This window comes from Cinclus cinclus, chromosome 5 (genome assembly GCF_963662255.1).
Source record: "Cinclus cinclus chromosome 5, bCinCin1.1, whole genome shotgun sequence".
NCBI classification, from domain to species: domain Eukaryota; kingdom Metazoa; phylum Chordata; class Aves; order Passeriformes; family Cinclidae; genus Cinclus; species Cinclus cinclus.
Window position 1 is genome coordinate 56,450,656 of NC_085050.1, and position 27,159 is coordinate 56,477,814.

The 27,159-nt window shown below is 41.6% G+C and overlaps 1 protein-coding gene across 1 annotated transcript in view; it reads left to right on the plus strand.

The window, feature by feature from the left end:
* The first annotated feature begins 2,148 nt into the window (after window positions 1-2,148).
* FAM13A (family with sequence similarity 13 member A) overlaps window positions 2,149-27,159 on the plus strand; it is a 115,252-nt gene continuing 90,241 nt past the window's right edge. The window contains exons 1-5 of the mRNA XM_062493013.1: window positions 2,149-2,190; window positions 4,773-4,962; window positions 7,631-7,840; window positions 16,197-16,380; window positions 26,135-26,294. Of these exons, the coding sequence (XP_062348997.1) occupies window positions 2,164-2,190; window positions 4,773-4,962; window positions 7,631-7,840; window positions 16,197-16,380; window positions 26,135-26,294 (771 nt within the window). The 5' untranslated portion in view covers window positions 2,149-2,163. The remainder of the gene's footprint in view (window positions 2,191-4,772; window positions 4,963-7,630; window positions 7,841-16,196; window positions 16,381-26,134; window positions 26,295-27,159) is intronic.

Genomic DNA, 27,159 nt, shown 5'->3' on the forward strand with positions numbered 1-27,159 from the left:
CAAGAGTAGAAAAGTGAAAAGACAGTTGTTTCATGCAACATCTTAGCCAGAAAACACAAAACAGCATAATGGGAGCTGTATACAGGGGTGTGGTTTTTGTTTTTGGGTTTGGGGAATTTTATGCTTCTCCATGATAGGCATGATTGCTTCTGATTTTTTGTTTTCTAAGGATTTTCTGAATTTTTGGCAGGGAAATAGCAAGGGTTTCCTGAGTAATGTGTAACCTAGAGTCAAATACCACAGCATCTTGGCTGACTTCTGTGGCACCAGAAGTACATACTGCTGTTCCCCATTCATCACACTTTTTTTTGAACAATCACCCTGAAGGGTGGTGCTTCAGCGCAGGGAGGAGAAGAAGATCAGGATATATATAAACAGATCTTTGTGGGAAGGGTGGATGGTACAGGAAGGAATCCATTTACTTCTAGGGTGGGATTAAGAAAAATTCAAGTAAATCTTTCTCTGCCCTGCACAGTGGTTGTTGGGCCTGTGTAAAGTCAGGAGGGGACAAAGGCAATTGTTGTTTCAGTCTGGGTTTGATTCTTCTCCAAACAGGAAACAAGTATGCTGACCTTCAGCTCTCTCAATACTTTAGGCCAGTACCAAAATGTCTTTATCCACACAAAGTTACCAGTCTGTCATAGCCCCAAGTGCTCCAGTGGCTTGACAGAAAGTGTGACCTTCTAGGCTCTCATAAACATATGCTAGAGCTTGATTTCTGGTCTTCCTTTTTTATAGAATGAGCATGTACCTGCTACCTCTCAACATGTTTTTATGAAAGGCTTAATGCCATAACTGCTGTTCACTGCTGTGGGTTCGTGTTTGAACTCTTCACTTCCCACTGCAGTCTCCAAGGAGTTGCAGATTCTCATTATTTCCTCTCTGGATTACAGTTTGAAGCATGTAATAGGTTTTCCCGGAGAAGCTGCAATTAGGACTAAGAAGAAAAGGGCTGTGTTTGATTCATATGAAAAGTAAGTTAGAGGCTTACAGTAAAGGGGGGATTGTGGAGGGACAATGTTGTATCAATTCACTTTGGAAATCCTAAAGTGAAATTAAAACATCAACGCTAAGTCTAACTTTTGTAAACTCACCAACTGGGAAAGTTTTAATTTTGGGTTAGAGTGGCTTAGAGAGGAAAACAGAAACTGAACGTGAAAGAGAATGCTCTTCTTCCTCTCCTTTTCTCTACTTGCCTAGACTTTCTTTTGTTCCTGTGCTGGAGTCAAGTATTTCTGAGAGGCACTTTCTAAAGACCTTCCCTCCTTTCCTGATACTCAGGCCTTGCTGAGTGATGCTTACATCTGATCAGATACAGAAATAAGCATGTGTGCGTTGTGCTTTTCTCCCACAAGGAACGTCAAAAGCCACAACTCCCCAGTTCTGGTTTGAACTGTAATTTGAATTTCAAGGACAAACACTGCTTCCGGGCGGCAGTGACCGAGAGAAGGGCAGAAATACATTCCTCTCCCAGCCACTGCCATACCATGACGGCTGGCAGTCGCTAGCTGAGTGGGGCGTCCTCCCCTCCTCTTTCTTTCTAAAGAGAAAATCTCTAACCTTTCTCTATTTCACCAACATATCCCTAGATGGAAAACCATAACGGGGAGCAACGCTTGGATGGCTTCACGCTTTCCAGACTCGGGCCAAGCGTTGCACCGCATCCTGCTCTGCGGGGCCGTGGCACAGAGGGGTGATTTCGGCCCGGCTTCCCGGTCTCCAGGCCACGCTGCCCGGCTCCCTTCGCCCTCCGGGCGGGCGCGGTTGCGGTTCCCCCGCACCCCGCTAACGTTACTGGGCTCAGCGGCTTCGCGCCGACGCTTCCAGCGGCTCTGCCCGAGCCCAGGCTCGCACACAAGCGGAGCGGCTCCGCTCCCCTCGCGGTACCGAGCGGCAGGTCCCGGCCGCCCGGCCCGGGGCTCGGTGATGCCCGGGGGCCGCGCTTCCGCCCGCCGGGACCCGGGGAAGCTGCGGGAGGCAGACCCGCTCCCGGCGAGCACTCCCTGCCGCTCCGGCGGGAGGAGGCGGGGGCCCGGCTCCACTCCCCCCGCGGGCTGCGGGGCGGGCCGGGGCGGCGGGCGGCACCTCAGGGCCGGGGCTGCCGCCCGCGGGGGCCCGCCGGGAGCAGCGGGGGCGGGCGGCCGGGGCGGAGCGGCAGCCGGCATGGGGGCCGGGGCGCTGGCCGTACGCGTGAGTAGGGGCCGGCGGCGGGACGGGCACGGGAGCGGGGCGGTGCTGCCGGCGGAGCGGGCCCGGGAGCGGCTGGATGGCGGCTGGGTCGGCCTCCTCCTCCTCCTCCTCCTGCCGCTCCTCCTCCCGCCGCCCTCCGCCGGGGACCCTCGCGGGGCCGGGGCAGGGGAGGCCGCTCGGGGCCCGCCGCCTTCTCCTCGTCCCGAGCCCTCTCCATCTGTTCTCTCCTTCTCTCTTCTTCTTTCTCTTTCTTTCTTCCGTTCTCCTTCTCCCCGCTCGGCAGCTGCCGCTCGTTTGGGAAAGGCAAAGATTCGTAAAGGCGATTCCACGCGGTTTTTTTATAGTTTGAACCGTCCTTTTTTTTTTTTTTTTTTTTTTCTTCTTTTCAACCTGGAAAGCAACTACGCTGCCGCGTTCCCCACGTTAAAGTTGTTGGATGAGCTGTAAAAGTGCGTCCCTGTGGCGTATAAATAGCTTTTTTCCAACTGTCTGGGCGGCGCTTTTTGGCGGCATCGTGCAGGGATGATTAAGTTGCTTTCCCAGTTCTGGAAATCAGCAACAGTGGCATTAATACTTGGACACGTTTTCCCTGGGTAAAGTCAGATCTTCCATCTATAAGGCAACATAACACTGACCTCTTTGTTTCAGAGCTGTTTTGAGGGGCTGGCTTTATTTTGATTTTGGTTAGATGTGTATTTTGGATAACCTCATAATTTTTTGTTCCTAGTTTGTGGAGCCTTTTCAGATCCTGAAACACACTCAGAAATTTCCTCTTTTTTTCTGTAGACATGGCAAATGTCTGTCAGTTCTCACGCAGATTTAAATAGTGAGTTTCCCCAAGTAAATCCAATTCAGTGACTCAGGTTTTCGAATGTTGGAACAGGTTGGAAACCTGTAACTGAGCAAGGTTGTGAGGCTAATTGAAGGCCTTAATTGGAAAAGCTCCCCGAGCATCACAGCCTCTCAGAAACTGCTCAAAGGATTTTTGCTGTCTTCTGAATTTAACCTAGTCTACATTATTTTTCCCTTGTTATGTCTCTGCCTCGAATAAATATTATTTATTATTCATTTAATCCTGAGTGGGAACATGATTTTTTAGAAGAGATGTATTTTAATGTTAGTCAAATTTTAGTTCAAACACTGGTGCATCTACTGCTCATTGTAAATATTTGTAAGATGGTCACAATAATGCAATATTGTGATTCTGTTTCACAAATAATAAAACATACTTGTGATGTTTATATAAGGAACATCTTTTGTAAATATCACACGAGTGTTGTGTGGGACCTGGGACTGTAGAGCACACATATGCTTCAAATAACTATTTAATGGGCAAAGCACAGCCAAGTGAGCAAACTGCCAGATCATTTTATATCTGAAAGGACAGTCATGCTTAATAGCAATGTAGCAGATGTTCATGTTGCTTACAGACTACAGTAGAAATATTGTGTCTCAAGTGAAGAGATTTTAAAGGCTTGTTTAAAATACAATACGTATGCTGTGATTAAAAATCCATCAATACAGCGATGTGGGAAGACTTAGGCAAGAGTCTGAGCTCTTTTCTGTGTTGCTATACAGAATTTTCCATGTGTACAGTTTCTACTACCAGTTTATTAATGAAACACCATAGGAATAAGTTTATTTTTAAGCACCATGCCAGTGGTGCGCTTCTTAAATGAAGAGATTGAACTGTGGCTCCCAGTTCCTGCGGTGTGATGGATGGTGCTGTGGTGGATGATGCTGCTGCTCTGCCTTGAACTGTTTTCCCAAGTGTGCATCCTGTGGGCTGATTAAGATTTCTGCCTATTATCAGTCCTATAAAATAATAATGTATTGCTTTATTCCCCTGGGTTTTATTAACTATCCTTCCATGGTTTCTCTGTCACTCTGTGCAGCTCAAAACTTGTGAGAATGCTGTGTCTCCAGAAGAAACCTACAGGATTAAGATGTTACTGTGCAGTGGGTTTTCCACTCCTGTTGTTATGTGTGATAAGATTACATAGTCTCTTTCTAGCCTTTATACCTTAGTAATTAAATTTCAGACTTAGCAGATAGTGAACATAACAGAAAATCTTTCATAAGGATCCACCTCACCTGACAGTGGCCAAAATGAATGCCTAGGAAACAGTATTTGGAAGAAGAGTGTAGTGAGCCTTTTCCAGAGAGTACTGCCCTGACAGGCATCCTGGAGACAAGCTGAGCTACTGGTGGTGTATTGGGATTGTTTGTGTTTGTCTAGTTCCTTTTGTAACCCATGTGATTTTCATGAGTTAACAGCAGCAGTCTCCTGCTTACTTACTCCCAGTCACTTGTTATTCTAGTAACAAGCTTGTCTGCAAAAGTCTTTCTTCCTTACCTACACACTACCTACATTCTTGTTCCTCTTCTGCTGCTTTCTCTGTTCATTTTTGCTTTCCTACTTCACAGGGTTTTTTTTTCCTGTGGATTAAAACGAGGTGGGGCCAAACCCTTGCGCTGGAGCATAAAAGCCAGTTTTGATGGATGTGCTTATGTTGTGACCACACAACCTTCTGCAGCAAATGTGACTAATGCACAGCTTTTTTCCCCTCTGCTCCTTTAAGCAAAGCAAATCGGCTGTGAGATTGAAGGAGGACATGAAAAAGATAACTGTGCTTCCACTGAACAAGCAGAGGGACACGACCTATCCAAAGGTGTTTGGTGTGAGTCTTGTGGAGCTCCAGCAGCAGGGACTGAGCAAAAATGGAATCCCCATAATTGTGTGGAATATAGTGGAGTACCTCACCCAGCATGGTAAGCTTAGTCGAGTCACTTCTCCTTAGTAGCACTCTTTATGTAAGACCCTTCAAAGGGAGCAGTGTGGGGTTTTTTGTGGCATGCACCACAGGCAAAGAATGTTACTGCATGTGGTTTGCTTCTTTTTTTTTTTTTTCTGCATTGGTGCTGAACTTACTTTCTAGTATGTTCATAAAGGTGAACTACAGTGTTAGGTAGCAGCACACTCATAAACAAGCTGTTCAGTTTATAAATGGGATGTATTCCATTTGTGAAGGTTTGTGTCATCTTCCAGTTGCAAAACATTTGTCTTTAACACTTTTTCTGTATAGGGATAATCACAGGCACACACACACATATACACACATCCCATGAGAGAATATTACTGAAAAGGAATACAAGTTCTTACAGGTTTTCAGATATATTCCAGTTATTATAAATCCCCTCAAGGAAGTAGGTGTTCAATTCTTAGCTTCAGCTTGCGTTCATTTAATGGGGCTTTAGTTTCTGTTGTTGAAATACATGTCTTTACAGAAACCTAGAGCACCACTGGTGCACAGATGTCTTGTATGGTATTTGATCAGCAATGGAAAAGGTTTTGTGGTGGTAATTCCATCTTCTGAGGAGCTGCATCTGGTTTTACCTTAAGGTTTTTCTTTTAGCTACTCAGTAATGATAATCCAATTGTAGAGGTTTAGATTCTATGACTGTGTCTTGACAGATCCTCAGAAGCTCATAGATGCAAACATGGCTGGAAAATTACCTTGGATTAAGGTACAGTGCAAATTTAAAACATGATCCTACCTTTACACAGCAGCATCTTGCTTATTCTACTTCAACCTGCCTTGAAGTGGCCTGCTGGGACACTGGAAGAGAAGGAATGGAAAAAGCTTTTCGTTGTTTAGGGTTTAATCAAAACCAGAAACTGACAGACACTCTTGACTGCAAGTTGTGGGCTGTGCTCTATGTTCCATAAAAAGATTGGAATCCCACATGACAGTGTCCCAAATATGGACTAAATAAACCAAGTTTTCTACTCTGCAGGGAGATTAGCTGGGCTTCTGAATGCCAAGCTGATTATCTGGCCCTGATAAAGGCCTTTCTTTTTCTGAAAAATGCAAGCAAGATCTCAAAGATACCTTCTTAAATGGACAGTTGTTAAATGGGTGTCCTGTGTCTGTGTAAGGTTTTTTTTTGTGAATTAATAGTGAAGTTAATTGTGAAGGCATTTTTAACAAGGGCGCAGACACCTAGGCTGAGCTGACTCTTGGGCAGCTATGTCCTTAAACTAAGTTTGCATAAAGCTGCCTATTTCCAAACTTATAGATGAAGTCAAATTTCCCTGTGCTGTATTTAGTGGTTTCTAATAACTGTTTTCAGGATGTTTTAGCCTCTCTTTATTTCCATAAATGAGTGAGAGAGCGGTAAGGAAGTTGGATCTTTGTGGGGGCTGTGGCCTTTGCTCACAAGTGCTGCAAAAACTAAAATCTTTATTTACATGAGGTGTTTTCTGCCCTCGAGATGGCAGCACAACATGTCAAATGAGAATGTATTTTGTTGTAAATGCAGGAATACAAACTCTGCCAGCAGTATCTTGTATTAGTCAAGTAAAATGTTTGAGTGTTCGTCCATTTTTCCCCTTATTGGAGCAGTTTGTCTTCTGGTCCAATAAAATAGATTGTTTTTCTCTACAGACTGCTCCCTCAGAATTGATTTCCTGGAGTGGAAGAATTCTGTCAGATTGCAGTTCCTTGATGTCTAGTCTGAACTGATGAAAACAATAAATTTTTTGATCCTCTTAGTGTTACCCTTCTGAGGAAGAACAAGCAGGTCTCTAGACACAGTATTCGAAAGGCAGAATTTTTGCAGTGAAAGTGTTCTAGAGAAAAAAATAATTTACAGGGGTCAGCTTTAGGGCCTTCACAGAAGGTTTTGAAGCTTAACAAATGCCCAGAAAGTGCTGTTCAATATAGTATGATTAGTCTGGCTTCCTCTGTTGAAGCCTCCTTTTTTGTACATCTCCTTTAGTGGGTGTAGAGTGTCTGGCCTTTAGTGATCGATAGCATTTCTTTTTTCATTGTGAAATACTTTGGGCTTTGTGCTGTCTGTGATACATTATTTGCTGATTGAAATTTCCTACTAACATAAAGTTTGCAGAACTCACTATGGAGTTACTGCTGCACTCAGCGCATATTCAGATGTTTTTGCCTCATGATGGTCATGGGTAAGAACCTATTACCCTGGATCATGAAGCTGGAAGTAGTCATGTGTGAGTATGGCAGTCCTGCTCAAGGTAATGGACTACTTGCAAAAAATGGAACAACTGAAGTGTTTTGTAGAGTTCTTTGTACGGTCCTTTTCTGTTGAAATATACGAGTGGAAAATGTGGCTGTCTCAGCTGATTTTCATGATGTGAGACAACTCAGTGGCATTGCAGTATTGTGGCTTCTCAAAAGGGTATCCCAGGCCTCAAGATCTTGTCATTAGTATTTATTATATATCATAATCCAACTACCTGACTAGAGAGGGTTTCTGGGGGCAAATTAGTATTTTTTTTTAATATTGTGGTGTATTAATTACCCTCATTTGTATTACTACATGTGTGTTATTCAAGTGGAATATCTGTTTCATCGTGTCACTGGGATGTGGTGGTTCAGCTCAATCTTAAGTCAATATATAATTGCAGGTATGACACAGGAAGGTCTCTTCAGGGTGAATGGCAGCATGAAAATGGTGGAACAGCTGCGTCTGCAGTATGAGCGTGGGGAAGAGGTGGAACTCGTTAAAGATGCTGATGTGTACTCAGCAGCCAGTCTACTGAAACTGTTTTTGAGAGAGTTGCCAGATGGCATTATCACATCTGCCTTACATCCCAGGTTCATTCAGCTTTACCAGGGTAAGTGAGAGGTCTTCATCCCTCAATGCACTTTCTTTCTGGATAGCTGGTTTCTTAGTTTACTTACTTTGTTCTTCATTTCCTTTGGCTTCAGATTTTACCTGCTCCCAGATGTGTGGTTCTGTTACAAGAGGCAGAAAAATATTTCTCATGTATTTGGTAAAATCTGAACTATTTACGGTTTTCTAATCCAGTTATATCTGTTGAATAAAAAATGAAATCATCAGCTGGTTTCTTTGGGTATGCTTGTAGACAGTAATTACATTCTCTTTAGGACATAGATTTACTTCTGTTTGCTAGGGTGGTTTCTGGCAGTTTCATTGTAATGGGCTCTGAGAAGTTAGATCTTCATCTGCTGGTCAAATTGGGCCAAAAGCATACACTGCCAAAGTTTCTGCTTCTCAGGCACTAATGTGATTGTCCATGAAAAAAAGGAGCCGGTTTCCAAGTAACAGCAGACTTTATGCTTTATTCCCTGTCATAGTACACAACCTGGAAGATTTCTTCTTCTATTCATGCCCCTTCATCCACCTTCAAGTGGTGGATCAGCCATAGGAAAGAGCACCACTTCTGCTGTGGAAAGTTGAGAAATCGTTTTAAAGAGAGTTATGCAAGTTTCAGTCTAATTCATCTGTATCTGACAAGCTCTGGTGGTAGTAGGTGGAATAAATGATTGTTGGCCCTGTTCCTTGACTTTGTGGGTCACTGACAGTTCACCTCTCTTGCTGCAGGCAGTCAACACTTCTTTATGTTTTCCTAAGAAGCTGCAAGGTGAGTGGGTAAAGTTACTGGAGGATGCACAGGAGGAATATGTTCTTTGACATGTATCCCTAGTGGAAGATGGGGCAAGGTTCTCATGCTCTTGTCTTGAGGTCTCCCTTCCACTTTTCTTGCCTTCAGTGGAGAGGGGGTTTAACCATTTCCAAGAGGAGTGAGAATAATGCCATGTGTTTTCTTTCTTTCTTTTGTTTTTTTGGTCTGTAGAGAGTGTTGACGGTGCACTGGAGAAGAGCTTTGTGCTTTACCTTGAGTGCAGACGTTTCAGCTGTAGGTTGTATGTGGACTGTGTAAAATACCTTCTCTATTTAGTAAAGCTGTCTAGGATAGGGTTCAGGAAGTATTGTGTAGGAAGGTGCTATTGTTTTAGAAAGTCCCTTTTCTCTGGTCTTTGCTGTGCTTTCTTAGGGGACTTTTAGATTTCACCAGGTCTAACTCATAAACTGTATTTCATTACGTTTTTTTCTCATAAATCACAGCTTAAGTGTAAATTAATAATAAATAAGTCACACCTTTGCTGTTCCATATTTTTGCCCCTACAAAGACCATATTGATCGTATCAGAAACTACTTATGTCCTTTGTGAACAGTGCCGTTTGTGGAAAGGTTAATTTGTTCTGTCTCCCGCAGGAAAGGCAAAATCCCCCCAGTACTTTCTAGGGAAATGAGATGGATACCGTTACTTAGCAGATTTACTCACCAAACTTTCTTGTTTCCAAATAAAGTTACTGGTGTAACCTATGAACCCAGTTCTGCAAAAATCCATCCAACTGTGACGTGTCTTCATAGCTAAGTTTGCCTGTATTTCACAATAAGATCAAGCTTAGTGCCATTATAATTTTGATTAGGGAAAAAGCCATATTTGAAAAATGGCTGTTGGCTGTTGTGACAAGGCTGTTGTGAAAGTTTTTGTAAAGTTTGAAGAAAACTTGAAGAGTTTTTCACGCCCTAGAAAATACAGCATAAACGAGTAGTTACGAAAGGCACTGATGATTTCCATCATGTTCAGATCAGCTTAAGTGGTGGGTGGGCATTTGCTTGCAGTTAAATGATCAACCAGCTGTGCAGGATTGCAGGAGTTATCTGTTCACCTATCAAAGTATGTGCAAGGGTATTGGTTGCAAAATGGTACCAGGAGGGTGCATGCCTGGGTGTTTGTTTTGTAAACTGTGAAGAGAGTAGGTCAAACTGTTTCTGAGTCAACAGGTTATTAAAAAATAACTTTGAATCTGCAGCCACTCTGTAACATGTCTGCAGTGAAGGCAAATACACTGTCATAACCTCTCTGTTCCTTCCTGTTGAAGCTTTGCATGGGAAGTGTTTTTTTTAGGATTATGTTAGATTTCTTTTGGTGTATTTTTGGGGATTGTTATCAGCATTTTTTAAGCAAGCTGAGATCTTGGCCTGAGAAGAGCGCATAGTTACTTTACTTACTATAAAAATGGTTAGAGAGTGATTCTTCTAGTTAAAAATAGCTGGACTGAAAATTACAAATTCTACCTGCAGCTGTAACCCTTGTCAATTCCAGCTATCAAATTTGTTACCAAATCAAAGAGAAATTATCTGCCCTATTATGAAAGAGAGAATCTGTCCTGTTGGTGTTCAGGAAGTCCACCCAGCTGGTTTGGCATTGCTGTTTGCAGCCTGTGCAATGTTATGTGAAACAGAGCTCTGCATGCTGCCCTCAAATCCTAAAGTGCTTTTGTTTATATAAATATTCTGTGTAATGCCAGGACTGTGCAGTTCTATAAAACGTTGTGTAGTGGATTGTGGTGTGTCCTGGCATTCTCTCTGTGCCCTTGGAGAAGGACAGTGGCAGTGGGAGCAGGGAAGGGCCTCCCTCTGTAATGATGTTGGTCATTACACACATTACAGGTGTGTGGCAGGCGCAGGCCAGGGACACACTGATAGGGACCTTGGTGTCGCCCAGACTCCTCACAGTGCCTAACAAGTAAAGGCTGCTCCTTACAGGGAGTTCTGGGCTAAAAAGTGTCCATCACAATCTCTTTTGTGGCTGAGGCTTCACTGCAGAGCAGAGCTGTGCCCACCCGTGAGGAATAGGCTGTACTTTGAGAAACCTCAGCCAGAAATTAGCAGCTCCTGTACAGCAGTCCCTGCCTGAGCTTGTTTATTCCCTCTGGCTTTTCACTCCTTATCTTCTGCATCATGAACACTGGCTCCTAAGACATCCGTGCATACTAGGAACTGTACATACAGCTCTTACCCCTTTCACAGGTCAATTGCTTTCATCAAGACAAAGTGCTACTGTACCATAAATTTCCTTTTTGTTGTTTCTTTCCCTCCTCCAGTGGAGGTACAGTGGAATGCCATCTCTGACTTCCTTTCTTACTCAGTCTAATTAAATTGAATGCTATTTAGTTACTCTGGCTTCTTGACATTGCTCCATCCTATAGAATTTATATTTTTTCCGTGGGCCAGCAGCAAGATGCAAGTTCTATTTCACATATTTCCTTCTGCTCATGGCCTGTGATGGCTGCCATGGTTTTATCTGGTGCCTGTGAGCAGCCTTGCTTGTTCCAGGGAGAGGGATGGGTGACAGTGGGAGGGAAGGAGCAGCTCCCTTCCAGATCAACAGGTCAGTTTACAGAACACTTAGTAGCCAGCAGCTGTTTGAGTTACATGAACAAGCAGAACCAAAAATACAGCTTGTGTTGGGGGATTTTAGAGGTCAAATTTCCATCTCAACAGTGACCATGAAAATGAATAGATGAGTGCTGACCTTTTAATCATGGTAGCTGCAGCAGTCACCAAATCTGATTCATTAGATGTCTGTGATTCTTCAGGCCCTTCGGACATGATTTTAACCTTTTCCTTTGGCTTTTATTGTCATTTTAGTGTAATCAGAGCTATTTCCAAGCTAGAGAAATAACTTCTGTTTTCTATATGATGATGATGTTCGTTATGCAGTAAAAACTCTTGGAACTGGATTTTTATGCAGATGACACTCACCAGAGTTGAAAAATAAGTGTGCTCTTTCTCCAGTGTGTTGGAATGAAGGATAAATACAGCACTGCAAAGTGCAGTAATGATAAAGAGTGAGGTGTCTCAAGCTGGATTGTGACGACAGCCTTCTTACAAGGAGGGCTTACAACATTTCTGCTCCTGATGGCAACAAGGCATGATTGTTTTTCCCTCTGGGGAGGGTTGTGTCTGAAGGATGGTGTCTGAAGCAGATTGTTTCTTGGCAGAGAGAGACTGGAGTCCCGCTTCCCATAGACTGTGGAGGTGGAAAGAAATGCTTTAGTTCCTCCTGCAGCCCGGTGGGTGCCATGGTAACTGCAATGCACAACCTGCTGCCTCTGTGCCAAAGATCAGTTTCCCAGGGCACATTGAGAGCTGCTGACAGATGCAAGCTTTTCTCTCTGTCCTCCAGTCTGGTAGCATGCAAGGCAGCTGGAAGCTATGCAGTGGTAGCATGACACTGAGCAGTAGCCTCTCTTCCTCACCTCACAGCACAGATAATTGGCTAGGGCACTGTGATAATGTGGCTTCAGTGCTTCCAGGCTGGAGTTGTTTGGGGTCAGACTATTTGAGACTTGAGCAAAACAATTACGCACACCTCTTTGCAGGAATTCCATATCTTTGGTGAAGTTCAGTCAGCATGAAGGAGTAGCATGAACAGAGATGAATTGGGGAATTAGACTGTGTCTCTAGTATGTCAGAGACACTCAGTATGTTCAGAAATAGCATGAACTATTGGAAAATATGTCCCTCTTGTTGTGAGCTGTGGGTGTATGCTGAAATTAAATGAGACTGAAAACACCCTCACAAATGTGTCTGTACATCCTACACTTTTGAGACTCCTGTTTCTAGTTAATTAACATTTTTGGAGAGACTGCCTGTCCTTTTCACTTGTCTTCTTGACTCGTTCCTCAGTAATGAGTCCCTAGTTAAGCTTTGAGGTGCCAACTGCCCTTGCTGGCTTCCTTGGTCCTCTTTTTTGTGTCCTCTGGCTGCTGATCCTAGACATGGCCTGAGGATGCTGGTTTTGTTCCCTTCCTCAGCTCAATCCCTTCTGTTTCATTCTTGGTTTCAAGCCCTTCCTGACTGCGCAGCTAGCTAAGCTTCTCTTGCAGGCCTTGGCTGAGATGCTGTCTATTGCAAGTGGCTTTTGGACAGCTCCCAAAATAAAAAGTTGAATGCCTTTGTCTGCCTTGAGAGCACCTTCCTCTTAGCATTCATTCTTATTTTCCTCCTTTCTCCGAGGCAAAATTTTCAAAAGAACTGGATATGCTGTGCTTGAAAATCATGAATAGCATAAACCACTCTGGTGCTCTGATGTTTTTCTGATAGTCACTACCAGCTCAGTAAACTTTAGTGATTGACTTTGAGACAAACTGAAAAGTAGGAGGAATGCTCCAAAGAATGGGTTGTTGTTAGGACTCAAGACTCTTTTTGCTCTCTTAATAAGTGGAAAAGCTGTTATATTTGAAGAAATAGTCATGGATAGCAGTAGTAGACTTGTCCTGAAAACTGCACAGAGTGCATTGAATACTGTGTATGCATGTCGCTGTCTAGATTCACCACAAATTATAAAAGGAATTTTTAAAAATAAAGCTGAAAGCCATGAAATGTCATCAGCAGAAGAATCAACAATTTACTTTCAATTTTTTATTCTTTTGGAAGAAAAACTTGAGTTCCTTCCCTTGTCTTTTCACTGGAGAAGGAAGAGAGAGAGCAAAACCCTATTTTGTTTCTTAGAATTCACAAGGAGAATGAATTTGATGGCTCAATAAATGGGGTTTGCTGCCTCATGTTACTCAGTGTCTCTACATCCTTCAATTAGGGTAATTTCTCATGATCTTAAGATGTGTTATTTTTCTCTGTTCTTGAAAGTACAGAAATGAACAAAGGTTTGGCTGTGCCCAGCAATAACATTTTTGATGTTGGTTCACACCTCATAAGACATCATGGTTAATGAACAGGGACATCCTATCCAGAAAATACTGCTGAGGCCGCAGGACCCAATAGCTTTGTTTGTTGTCAAACTGCAAACCTGTGTTCAAAATGTTTTGTGGTGGTTATTAGCATCTTTCTAGTTTGGAAGGGATGGAAATTCCTCAAGTAAATGAGAAAGTACCCATCAGTCTGAAGTCCCAGTGGGAGAGTCAGAGAGGCAATTAGTTATCAAGGGCATTTCCTAATTAGAGGACAGTGTGATGGTGATGGTAAAGGTATTTTTTTTGAGAGATGTCTTCGGCTTTCCTTATCATAACTGCAAGCAATTTGTAGTAGAAAACACTGTGCTGGTTACTTGGTTATCTAAAAAAAGTATGTTAGGACATGAATTTTAATGTTTTGGCTACACGGAAATTAGTTTTGTTTTCTTTAAAGCTTCATGGAAAGGTAATTAGTAATCAAGTCAGAGACTGTATAGTCCACTTTGATCAGTGCAAATACAAATGCACTGAAATTCCTTTTTGTTTATTCCATTTAATGCAGCCTTCAGAAGCCTCCTGAAATTTTGCTACAATAACAGATCAGATTTCTTGCTGTTGCCAAGCTGATTGCTAATAGCAAAGTCATGATTTTTTTTTCCTCTGTAACTGTAAAAAGTATATAATAAGCAAGGAAATATGATTTTTTTTTCTCATCTGTTTTATGCATATTTGATATTTGACTTTTCTGGAGGAGATAATTTCTTATATGTAGAAGAAAAGGATTTAATTAATCAGTTGGTTAAAATGCTTGGTCCTCTAATTTGACTGGCATTTTCAACTTTTGGTCTGCTGTGATGAAAGAATTCATACTGAGTCTGTGGTATCAAAACAGACACATAAAAGTGAATTCACCATGCAGATAAAGCTTAAAATGGCTTTCTTGCCATGTACAGTATTGGGCATATCAGGGAAGGCAGGAATCCTAAGCCTGGAAGCAGATGAAATCCCTCAAGTTTCAGCTGTATAAAGTGGCAAATAATTATATTAAAAAACCTCATTTATTTGCCAAACTATTTGAAGGATAAGTCCTGTTTATTAGCCACAAAAAAGTCTGATTATAAAGCAGAAATAATATTGCAACTCAGTGGCTGAGTTCTCAGGAGTCACTTTCATATATTTTTATACAGACTGCTAATTTTCACAGCTAACCACTTTTCAAAGCACTCTACTCCTGAAACACTGTTCAGACCAGCCCTGGAATATTTCTGGGAAATGAAAGATAAAAACAAAGACGAGACTTCTGAAGTGTTTATATGTACATTAAACAGTATTCAAAGATTTTTGTTTTCCCCTCCTTTTTTTCTCTCTAAAAAAAAGGTGGAGCAAATGTAAAATGTTCCTTTTTTCTTGCAACACAAGCCATGTGATGTTCTCTTGCCAGTCTTTGCTGCATGCTGGTAGCTGGGCGTACAGCAGAGCAGCACCAGCAACCCATAAGGCTGATAAATAAAGCAAAAAGTACTAGAAATGCACAGATGGCCTCATGCTAATGGATTCTGCTTATAATTAGATCAGCGTGGAAAACCTTCAAGGCATGAGGTCATCTGTCAGAAAATGATGTTGCAGAGTCCTTGGAGTTTTCATGCATAGGTGAAAGTTTCAGTAACACTTCACTTTTCGTGGAGAGTAGAAATTAATATTTGCAAGGACTAAGGCATCTTGTTTTGGTGTAAAGGGAAAGCAATTCTGATTTGTTTTCAAAGCTTAGCTTTCATTGACATGTAAACCCAAGATTTTGGTGGGTACAAATCACTTCTTGGAAGGCATTTTTGGGACAGAGGAGGGGAGCAAAAATTTTTGCATGTGAGTTAAATTCCAGCCACAGGACAAAATTAAGCAGAAGCTGTGTGTGAGGCCAAGCTTGTGTTCACCACCTGGGTCTGGTGTAAATATCTGTGAAACATCATGTGAAGTTTGTGCAATTTTTACTTTAATACTTGGATGTGACTCATTTCAATATGGAAAACTTTTATCCATACCTAAATTCTAGCAGATTGTACAGTATAACAAGGCTACTCTCTAACATGAGGCCACATTTTCATTCATTTTGGAGTGTGGGAGTTCCCACTGCAGTCTGTTTCCAATAAGGAAGACTCCTTCGTGAATATGTAGCAAAGTTGTCACCCACAGCAGGTATTGTAGTGCTGTTATAACACACTGCATTTCAGGAGACTCTTTGTTTTACCATTCTTGCTTTTTTATTTTTGAAGGTTTTCAGGGGAAGGGAAACTAATAGTATGGGAAGAGTTTGGGAAGTAGGGATGACATCCAGAAGGAGCGTGGAATCTGAAGATCTGGTAGAGAGGGAGTTGAAGCAGATTTATCTGTGCCAGGTGGGGATAAACATGTTCTAAAGCTCTTAGCTGACTGTTAGTAACTGCTCAATCTGCTCAGGAAAAAGGTTACAGCATAAAGGTAAGAATGAAATGGCGCCCTTGGTGGCCAGGGTGAGCCTCAGGAGAAACATGCATGTTCCCTGAAGAAAACTGAGTAGTTGTGTGTCTCTAAGCAGAAGCAGGAGTGAATTTGGGTCCCACTGCTTGCTCTCCCATGTAATTTAAGTTGGCAGCAATGAAGAAAATCATACACATATATTTTTTTTCTTCTTTTTCCTAGAAGACATTTCTAGAAACGACACGCAGAAGGAAAGTTACTTGAAAGAACTCCTTAAAGAACTGCCTGATGCTCATTACTGCCTGCTGAAGTACCTGTGCCAGTTCCTGATAAAGGTTGCTGAACATCATGTAGAGAACAGGATGAATTTATGCAACCTTGCCACTGTATTTGGACCAAACTGCTTTCAGTAAGTTGGGCTTTTTATTTTTCCCTGTTTGCTAGCAGGTGGCCAGAAATGTAGATGTCAGAAATCTAATTTGTCAGGGTGATCAGATGGAGGCAGTGACTGGGGCTTCAGTGCTAAAGCTGTTTTTGAGCCAGATGGAAGTGGAGTTGCTCTCCCATTTCCTCTTGCTAAACTGTTGATCGGTTTTGTATTGCTGCTTTGGTAGCAGAGAAGTATAACAGTGAAGGGCCTTCAGACTGTGTCAGTGCAAGGAGACTTGTGTTCATACAGGTTTCTTGCTTTGCTGTCAGTCAAGATTAAGTGCTTCTCTCCAGAAGGCTTTGACAAAGGATCCTTGGTGGAAAAGACTGCAGTGCAGCACTCAGGTGCTATAGAATTTCTAGGGATGAATACTGCATACTGTCTGCATGTTTGGCCTTGTGATCTGGTGTCTGCCCTCAGTTGCTGATGTTTATGGGCTCTCTGTCCTTCTGGTGTATTCAGGAACTGCTTTGGAGCTCACGAGGATCCACTGGACTCTTAGAACTCCTTACTGGACTCGATATTTTTACTGGGTTCTTTCACTGGGTGCAGTTTCTGGGTGCTTGTGCTGAAGATGTGTTTTATATGCTGGTGGAGCTTGCAGCAGTAGCCAGAACAGTTATTTCCAGGTGCAAGAACACTCTTGAGTGAGAAGGTTTCTGTTGAGTCACTGCAGTGATGCAGTGCAGCACATCTTCACCTCTGTAATGAACATGCTGGCTGGCATCCAAGATCTTGGACGTGGGAGACACGTTAAGCAGTTTAGTTCAGTCATCAGTCTTGAAAGATGTGTGGTATCACCAAGAAGAGACAAGTGAGTTCCTCGCTCCTCCTGTTCCTCCTGTTGCATTTGTACTGATCTTTGTAAAATATCGCTCTGGGCTAATACTGAGTTGTCTGCTAAAACTTAGTCTCATGAAGCAATTAATTTAATCTATCCACCTGAGCTTCCTCTCAGAAAGAAGTAGATTTCTTTAAAGACAGAAAACAGCAATTAGGTTCCTGTAATCTATTGAGACAGTTCTACATACCTAGGCTAGATGTTGCCTGCTGGCTTTTTAAGGAGTATATATCTGTCCACTGATCATGGAGAGAACATACAGGAATCAGACTCTTAAACTAAAGCTTGTCCTAGTGACGACATGGCTGCCTTAACTTAAGATGTAGCTGGTGGATAATGAAGGTGAATTTCAGTATTAAAGCATTTGCTGTGTTAGTACAAAAAGATAAAGTAAATTTTAAAAATAATTGTTTTCTTCTCCAAAACAAAAAATACTCAAAAAACATTTGCATGCATGGGACTGCATGAATATGAGAATTACTGGAAGCACAATACTGCACATTTCTGACAAGGAAAAGCAAAACAGTTTTTAAAACTTGCATTCATATGGGTAGTTTGGGAATTCCTGTCCAAATGTATTGGCAAAGTTCAGAAGCAAGTGATTAGAAGAATTTGAGTTCAATGGCTAAATCTCTATGACTTAAGCTCCCAAGTGGCTATTAGAATAATTTTTACTTTACTCATCGCTTCTTTCAGGAGTAAAAGTTAGCTGTGCATATTTTTTGGTGTAGAATGCAGAGAACTGCGGTTCAGAATTGCAATTGGCGTTCCTAATATTTAACCAAATTGTATGTGTTAAAAGCTCTATAGTTCTTGTCACAACTGATCTCTGCTCCTGAGACAGCATGGAGAAGATAGAAGAGTTTTTGTAAGGTGCAGTGATGGAAGCACCTCATTCCATTGCAGAAAACTGAGGAAGGCAGAGTTCAGTGGGGGTGAAAACCCAAAGGTTCACGAGTCTGTATGTGAGTGTAACCAGCCCAGCAGATGTGGCACGTTGAAATAAATGCTCATGTGGCAAAGGAGGCATTGAAAGCAAGGTTTGACTCTTACCAAAGGGCTAATGTGTTTTTTAAAGACCCAAATAGGTTAGAATTAGGGACGTTGATTTTTATTTAAAGTTTCACCATCTGATAATTCAGCTATGTGTTTCATCAGATCTTGATCTTTTCAAGGCAGTTCAGTCTTGTGGACCAGACACAAACATTGTGAGCAACAGTTCAAATTGCCCCTTTTCTCCTGTGTTAATGGATGCATTCTTATGTTGCTGGAACTGTGACCATCTGTACCAACAAAGATTTGATAGGGGGAGGAAAGAACTTGCAGCACTGTTTTTAGGTATTGGGCTTTACCAGTTGGTTGCCCAAGCATCCAGAAGGTCCTCAGAACACATTTCAGAGCTACAGAGTAAGGCTGCCTGAAGTCTGCTTGGCAAGGGCTGTCTCTCTTTACTGGCTGCAGGCAGCCCAGGGAGAAGCTGCAGAAATTAAATATTGGCAGGAGGCTGAAGCAAACACTTCTCTTGCTTTGTGTTGTTTATTCAGAGCAGTGCATGGGGCGTTTCTCCACGACAAGGAAAGAAGGCTCAGCATCCAACTTGTCATCAATTGCACTGCCAAAGCAGAGAGAACTGAGATTTTTCTGTCAGAAAATCACACTCATGTCTAAAATGAATGTCAGAGTCTGTATAGTTAATGCACAGTATCAGAGAAGATAAAGCCCATCTGCTGATAGTGAAGGACTTCTTTTGGCAATGTATTTTTAGTGACAATTTAGCTACTTAAGCATAGTATCTCCTATTCCATAGCTGAAGTTGTTTAACAGTTGAATAAATCATGCTGCTTGGCCACTTTTCAGACATTTAGACTTCATTTTAATTCTCTTAATCTCATTCTGTTTTTCTCCATCATATCCTCTGTAATGCATCCCATCTCCTAAACTTTCAACCCTTATTGTTTTTGTCTTATCCAGTACTTCCCCTGCTTCCTTACTTGCTGTCTGACAAACTGCACTGGTGCTTTTCTAAGAAAGATATCTTCCTTCTGTATTTCTAATGAATAGAAGGGGGAAAATGGCTATTTGTATTCCTTGTAATGAAGCGTGATGTAAGATATAAGAACATGTAAAGGGCAAGGTCAAATAGCTCAAAAAAAGATTTGAGATTTGTTTCACTGTTTTCTCCCCACTTGGACTGTTCAGATTTACTGTGATGGAAGGCAAAGGTCAAGTATATTGAGAAGTACAGCCCTGGAGGAACAACGAGTATGAAGGAAGAAAAATAGCTGTCTTTTCTGTCACTGGGCTAATCTGTGTAGAGTATTAACATTTGCAGCGTGGTTACTCTTGGAGGAAGTTATTGTCCATTGAACTGAATTTCAGCTCCTGGAGACATAACCTTAGTTCAGGCCTGCTCTGGGCTCTGCTTGGCTTTAACAGCTTGTGCTGAAAAGGAGAGGACCAGCTGGGTTTTTTCTCTTCCTCTCTGTTCTCCAGGAGCTGGGTATCAGAAGAGCTGCTTTCCTTATCCTGTCCTTTGGTTGGCATAGTAAGACAAGAGGTCTAACAGAGTAATCAGAGGATCCATTTGTACCCATTTTTTGCATCTCTCTGAAACAATGATCTCTGTGTGTGGCCTCCATCATTCAAGCCCTCATTAACTTGGTTTTGTTTCATTCCAACAGAGATTAAGTGTGTTGTGGGATTGCTCTGTCTCCCCAAAAGTGGCTGGCAAATGCAGGTGTCCAGTTAAAATGCTGGAGTTAGACACAGTTATGTATGTATGATAACTGCATAACAGAAATTGCATGAAGGGTAATAAGGAAGGTATATTATCTTTGGATATGGAGAAAATGGTAGATGTAGGGTAGCTGTAGGTATTTCAGAGATGCTGAACTTGAAAGAATTAGAATCTGATCTGAAGTTATGCATGAATGTCTTACCTTGGTTTCTAGCAGCCTTGGAGCCTGCATGGATTGGGTATATGAAACTGAAGTGAAAGCAGAGGGGCTGAACTAGTACTCCTCAGTGAGTAATGTTGGCCTCTGAAACATAATGTGGATGGGTTTTGTTTTCAGGCATTGCAGCCCCAGTCCTGCATCAGTCTTCAAAACAAATGTGAATCCAGGATTGGGGGCAAACTGACTACTGAGTGATGTTGTTTAAACATTAATTATTGTAAATTGGAGCATGGAGCCATAACCTTTCTTACAGGGTTCATATGGATTTTAAATACTGCATTTTCCAGCACTGTAAAAGAATTTTTCGTAAGTATTCAGTATGCTGAAGCCTGTAATGAGAGTTTAAAACATCAGGCATAATGTACCAAGGCTCTCTAAATGTTCCCATCCATAATCATATTAAGTTCTCATGAATACTTGAGCTCAGCAATGCATCTCAAATACAATCACAGGGAGTGTTTTTGAAGAGCCTGTGCTTTGAAACATTTGGAAATGAGAGCAATGTACTTTGTAATGGGATGTTAGGCCGTGGACTGCCCTTCGTCCCCCTTTATGTAGGTTGCACTCTCAAAGATGCCTAATGTCGTTGTTATTTTGTGATGAAAAATTGAGCTTTTGCTGAAGCAAAAGATTTTGCATATAAATGAAGCCAGTCAGTAAAGCCTTTGTGGCAGCATTGCTCTAACTGCTTTATGTTACCTGTGTTGCCTGCATTTTGCATTTTATTATTTATTATTAATTAGTATCATTCATTGTGTGCTATTGTTATATTATTATTTATTAGTGCTATTATTTTTTATGAATTGTTTTTGTTATTTTGAAAGCAATGATGATAGAGCAGAAGTACCGAATTGACTTAGGCTAATAAATCTGATCCTAGTAAAATAATCTGGAACAGATTTTAACAGGCAGGCAGCTACATGCCCCAAAGTTGACTCTCCAGGATTCTCCAGTATCACAGGAGCTAAAACACTTCTGCAAAATCTCAGTAGTTGTATCTGGCATTGCATTTCACTCTGATTGGTGAGACCTAAGCCTGCAAGTGATGCAGAGCATGTAAACGAGTCAGGCAGAGTGAGATGAACACCTGTCTCAAGTGAATGTTACTGTGTCTTTAGGTACTTATTAGACTGTGATCTTGCAGCAGAATCTGCAGACATCAATATTGTTTTCAGTTTGTGGACTGGTGTGTTAGGACAAATCCGTTTCATCAGCTGAAGTGGACAAGTTATGGCCATGGGGTTACATCTGTTACAGACACAGTAAGGTCCACCTAGAGGCACAGACCAGATTGCCTCAGGTTGTAACCTCTGTAAATTACTGCAACTCTGCTCTCAAAATCTCCAGTTGTGCTTGTTGAGGGATTCATGGGCATCTGAGGTACTACTGAAAATGTTTTGCGGGGGCTGGAGAAACAGAAATTCCATGCAGTGTTTCCTGTCCTTTGAGTCCCTTCATTTCTGGCAGGATTCCATGGGAGAATGGTAAGGTGACTTTGTGGTGCTTCACTCTACAAGCATCAAAAGTAGTCTTTAGAGCATATAGCTCTCCGTGATTGTAAATTAGGATTACAGTGCTGTCATTCCATGCAAGCTGCTTCTTCAAAGCCACATGGGGAAATGGTAATGTGCATCCTTCATCTCAGAGAGGGTGGGGTCAAACACTGTTGGGAATTCCTAATGAGAGGACCCTTTCACATGGAAATCTCAGGTTCTCAGTTGTGACAGGGAACTGTCAGCAGTTGCTGCCTGGGGAGATCAGTTCAGTGATCTCCATTCAGCTCATTATAGACAGATGACTGCTTCCCAGGTCCTCCTGGCCGATTGAAGCAAGTTTCCCAGGTGTGGTGGGTGCTGACAGAGCCTTGTAGTGATGCCTGTCTGTGCCACGTGCAGTCATGTTTATGTGTGTCACTGCACTGCTCTCAGTGAACCTCTCCTGAGGTTCACTATTTGGAAAGCCCGCTCTGCATTCAGCCTGTTACAGCTTGTTTACAGAGACCCTGAGGTAAATTCATTTAACTAAATGCCTGAGATGTAAGGAATTCCTTCACAGTGAGTTAGTGTGACCTCAGGTCACTTTACTTCTGAGGAAAAGCTGTGATACAGAGCCTTGCTGTGGTTTAACCCTTTGAGACAAGCTTTCCTGAGCACCCCTATGGAAGGAGACGTGGACCCGGTCTGGAAAAGCCATACAGCATGTTTGTGTAGTGCAGCATGGAGTTGCACTGAGTGGGCCAGCCATGCTTGCAGGACATTGTGCAGAAGTGTGAAATGCTGCCGAGTATCACATTTTGAAATGAAGAGCTGACAGCCTGATCCGATTACCAAGTAATGTTTTAACTTTGAGAACTACTGTTTTTTTCTGCTTTAAAATGACTTCTCCAATAATTTCAGTTTTCAGTATCCTGCAAAACTTGTGGTACTGATGCACCTTTGCCCTTGACCCTTCTTAACTTCATCAGATGCTGTTAATGCTGGTGACTCATTTAGACAAGGCACATTTTTTCCAAATACTTAATGTGGACATGCTGTGCTTTGCACACAGATCATTCAGAGCATCTCTCTGGGAACGGCAGGTGTCCAGGGAATCTAAGGGAGGGGACACTAGAGAATTTGCTCCTGCTCTGCCTATGCTGTGTATCTGTTGATGACTTTGCAAGCCACTGTTATAACTTCAGTGGGAGTTTTCTGGCTCAAATTGCAAAGATGGATCTGAACTTATAAACACTTTTTCTTCTAGAAATAACTATAGAAATTGCAGGTTTATGCCACCCTTCTGGTGTTTGTGGTAGTGAAACTGATGCTTCTGATACTGCTACTGAAGTAATTTGTACATACATGACTGTAAGGGGAAGGAGTCCTTCTGTTGAGGATTTTGTAACTGGAGTAAATTGTGTGTCTAACTCTCAAAGCAACGCAGTTGTAATACCTAATTAACATGAAAATAGACATAAGGGAGCCATGACTATGAACAGTTTTATACTGTGATTTGTTTTAACAAGATCTTCACAAACGATCATGAAAAATTTCCAAGTAGGGTGTGCATCAGGAAAGTGGAAGTGTGAGAGAATATATTCTCACAGATCTGTGTTTTTCTAGTCAGTTGAAGTGACATTTGTAGATGTCGTGACTTTTCGGAATGAGAAGAGCTAAAGCAAAATGCTATTTTTTTACCCACATTTTCAGAAAAGTCTAGTCAAACTGGTAGATCTTGCAGTGTGGCAGCAGATGGGGTTTACTTTGTATAAATAGGCAGGGTGGTGTGTGCTCATAATATAAACTTCAGCTCCACATATATTTGTTAAAAAGAAAATGTCACTATGGAGAGCTCAAAGAGTGTAATAGTCCTTACTGTGATTGAGGTCTAATAATAACGATTATAGGAGAAATATATTAGAACTTGGTTAAATATGCCTGTTTCAGGGGCAGAGAAGTGGCAATGAATAAAAAAGGTGAAATTTCCATTAAAATAAATCAATTCATGTTCTTTGCTTAGTTACACTCAGAGGTGTTAAAAAAGATTGTGTTTTGCATATGTATCTCACCCTACTCATACAGAATTTTTCAGAATAGGATGTTGGGTTTTTCACAGGTTTGATTTAATAAGTTTTAACTGACAAGGTAGTGTGGGGAAGGGAAGGCAAGAAAGCCATGGGATTGGGCAGAAATTAAATACTGTTTTTGTGCTTTGTGGAAACTTTATAGACTGGACTGTTTTTCAACCAGGTAGACCAGGTAGAATTTTTTGGTATTAGCTGTTGCCAGTGGGGAACAGTTGGCTGTAGTTCCCAGCAGAGGTGGTTTAGATGAAAATTCTGTTATCTAGAGTCTTTATTTTGACTTGCATGTGCTCTATTACATTTTCAGTCCTTTTCCTGGGAATGAGATTCATAGGGGTGCCATTATTTAAGTTGTACTCTGTTTTGGAGGAAAAAAATCATGAAGATAATAGTCAGGATTTGCCTGAGCTAGCAAGCAAGCAGGCTTTGCAGCATGCCAACTCTGGAGCACATAATTTAGCATGGCCGGGGGGGTTTCTTCAGTCAGGATAATTGTGTGGGCCTACTGCATGCATACACTTTCTTCAGGCCAGTTACTAAGTTCTAGTGAGTATGTGAAATTCTTCACAGTGAATTGGCCTGAGTGTACATGCACATCCATCAATAGAAGTTGTCCCATTTGCTCCTTATTTAGTCTGAGGCCAGCTTCCACACTAATAAAATCAATCTGCTGAGACTGACACATTTTTACAGCTGTCAATATTTTACAGTGTAAAATAATTAAATCCTTTAAAATTCAGGTCCTACTACTCTAACATGTATTAAATGTTAAAATGATAGCAATAAAGACTCTCTTCTGGAGTTTACAAAGATGTGTTTTGCTGCAATGGGTTGCTCTCCCTGTTGGCATGTAGATGTATGGCAGAGAATAAAGCATTGAGAAGGATCAATAGCTCCTACAAAAAGGCATTTTTTGGATGACAAATTTCTAGGAGCATCAGCTTTCAGAGCCTTCTTGTTGCAGTGCACATCTGTCCTCAATAAACTACAGTTACAGTTTTAGGGCAGGTTGTTATTTGTCATTTTTTATTTACTCTTTGCAGTAAGAAAACAAAAAACTACTTTCTAGTTGCATCACTGTAAAATACCTCAGGGGGATTTTGTTTTGCTTCTGTGGTTTTGGGTTGTGTTTTCTTCTCACACAACCACTTGTCTTCAGCCAAAAGGTACTTGAAACTTTTTTTTTGTTTTGGCTTCTCTGCTTCTTCACTCTAAATCTTTCATGTGTTTCATTACTCCCGATTATCAATCTCTGCTACTCTATAAGGTCTTTAGGAAATTCACATCCTTGCAGCCACTTGGTGGCTTACTGAGAAGACTGTATCTGCTGGAAATACTGTACGATAGGAAACACTGAATCATGGCAGAAGAAGATTCTTCAGAGATTGTACTTTTCCATTAAAACAGAATTTAAGTCACTTTGGGGCCAATAAAATTGTCCAGTAAAGTGTGCAGAAAGCCTATATTCCAGCAGATGATCGCTAGATGCTTCAATGAATTATGAGCTGTTGTGAGTGACATGCATTTTCTGCTGGATGAGAGAGTTGTGTGAAATACATAAGGAAGCATGCAGATACATACAGTATCTTCCCTTTTCTGTGTGCCTTTAAAGTCTGTGGTAAGCTGCCAAGGGGCCTGTTTCAAGAAAGAAGCCCCTTCTTCAGCAGCCAAGTAGTTGGTTATTCTCCCAGAAAATGGAGCTTAGGAACCCCTTTATATATTAATTTTTTAGGCTCTACTGCAAAAGGCAGCATCCATCTCCATGTTTTAGAAAGCCTTTTGAGTTATGACCCTACTTTCAAAAGAAATGGTAACTCAAAAGTTAGATTAGAAAATCTGGTGTATGGCATTGGGTCATCTGAAGGCAAAGGCCTTGTTTAACTTTCAGTGTTTTGTTTAGCATGTGGGTTTTCTTAATTTTTTCACTTCTCCTTCTTGTGTACCTTTGAGGTTATCACGAACCAGGTTTTGGAGGAATTGGACTCTTGAATTAACAGTTAAGAGCATCTAAATGCCTGAGCTGTCTGTCTCTGGGTTGTGAAACACAACTTCCAGCAGAGTTGGTAGCACCTCGTTTGGTGGCTGTCTCAATTCTATCCCTACCTGGATTCTTTGAGAGGGTAGTTTGGCCAACAGGTCTGGAATTTAATATCGACAGGCAAAACTACAAACAAACTGTGATAGTTTTTACCAACGTTGGCTCAGTTCTCCTTTCCAAGACAAAGTTTCCTGTGCCTGCTATCCAGTCTGTATCCACAACTGAAATGTTACAGAAACCCTCTGCAGAACCTTTTGTATGTTGACTGTAAGAGTCTGTACAGTAACACTTTGTTAACCCTGTAACACTCTGCTTTGCCATCTCTCCAATTCTAGCGTGCCCTCTGGATTTGAAGGGATAAAGGAACAGGAGATCTGCAACAAGATAATGACAAAAATGCTGGAAAATTACAATACCTTGTTTGAATTAGAAGGTTTGAAGAAGGATGAAGAAAAGCCTGTATGTGAAGAGCTAGCAAGAATATTTTTGGTAAAAGTGAGTATCTCTATTATTTCTTTTTCTCACAGCAAATCAATAATTCAGGCTTATTTCAGGCTTCAATTCAGAAATCTTTTAGATAAGTGGAAGGCAGACTCTTGTGATAATGTTCTGTGTTATTGATTGGTATGCAGTTTGCACATGGATTCTGCTGATAGGCTAATTTTCATTGCTAGTCTGGAAGTTCATACTATTAAATATCTTATTGTTTGTTGACTACACATTTATGCAGGTTATATGTTTACTAAAATGTAAATGTTTTTAAATGAGGAGGCAGAATAATTTTAGGAAGTGTTCAGGGTTTCTGACATGGTTATCATTTATGGTGTACTCCAGTGATTATGAACTTTGGTACTCTAGGACAGTGTGAGGTTTCTAGTCTTTGCCTTTGCGTGAAGTCTGCCCGTCTCAAACATGCACTTGAGTTTAAAAGTCAGGTGTTCTGACTTAGCCATTTCTGAATGCACTTGAGGAGAAACATAAATAAGAGTTGATCTTTGAAGAAAGTACATCGAAGCTGTTAAAGAAAAGTGATATAGTTAAGAGTATTACACCTTTGGTGGGAAGAGGGCTTGCGTGTAACATCAAAAAAAATTCAAAAGCTGACAAGTCGGGCAGTCAAAAAGTGCCTTGTTCTGGCTTGTGCTGTCTCTACCACAGGAAGCAACCTCAGGTCTGTGCAGGAAATAGTCATGAGGATGGTTTGTTTCATTTCTTATTGTGTGTTGACAGTGCAGATAATTACTCTCTTAGAGGGTGTGAATTCTTGAGTTTGGGAGGGGTTGAACCAGATGCATATCCTTGGTAGGGTTTTACCCACTGATAAAATCACTTAGCCTTCATCGACTGGAATTGAAATTGT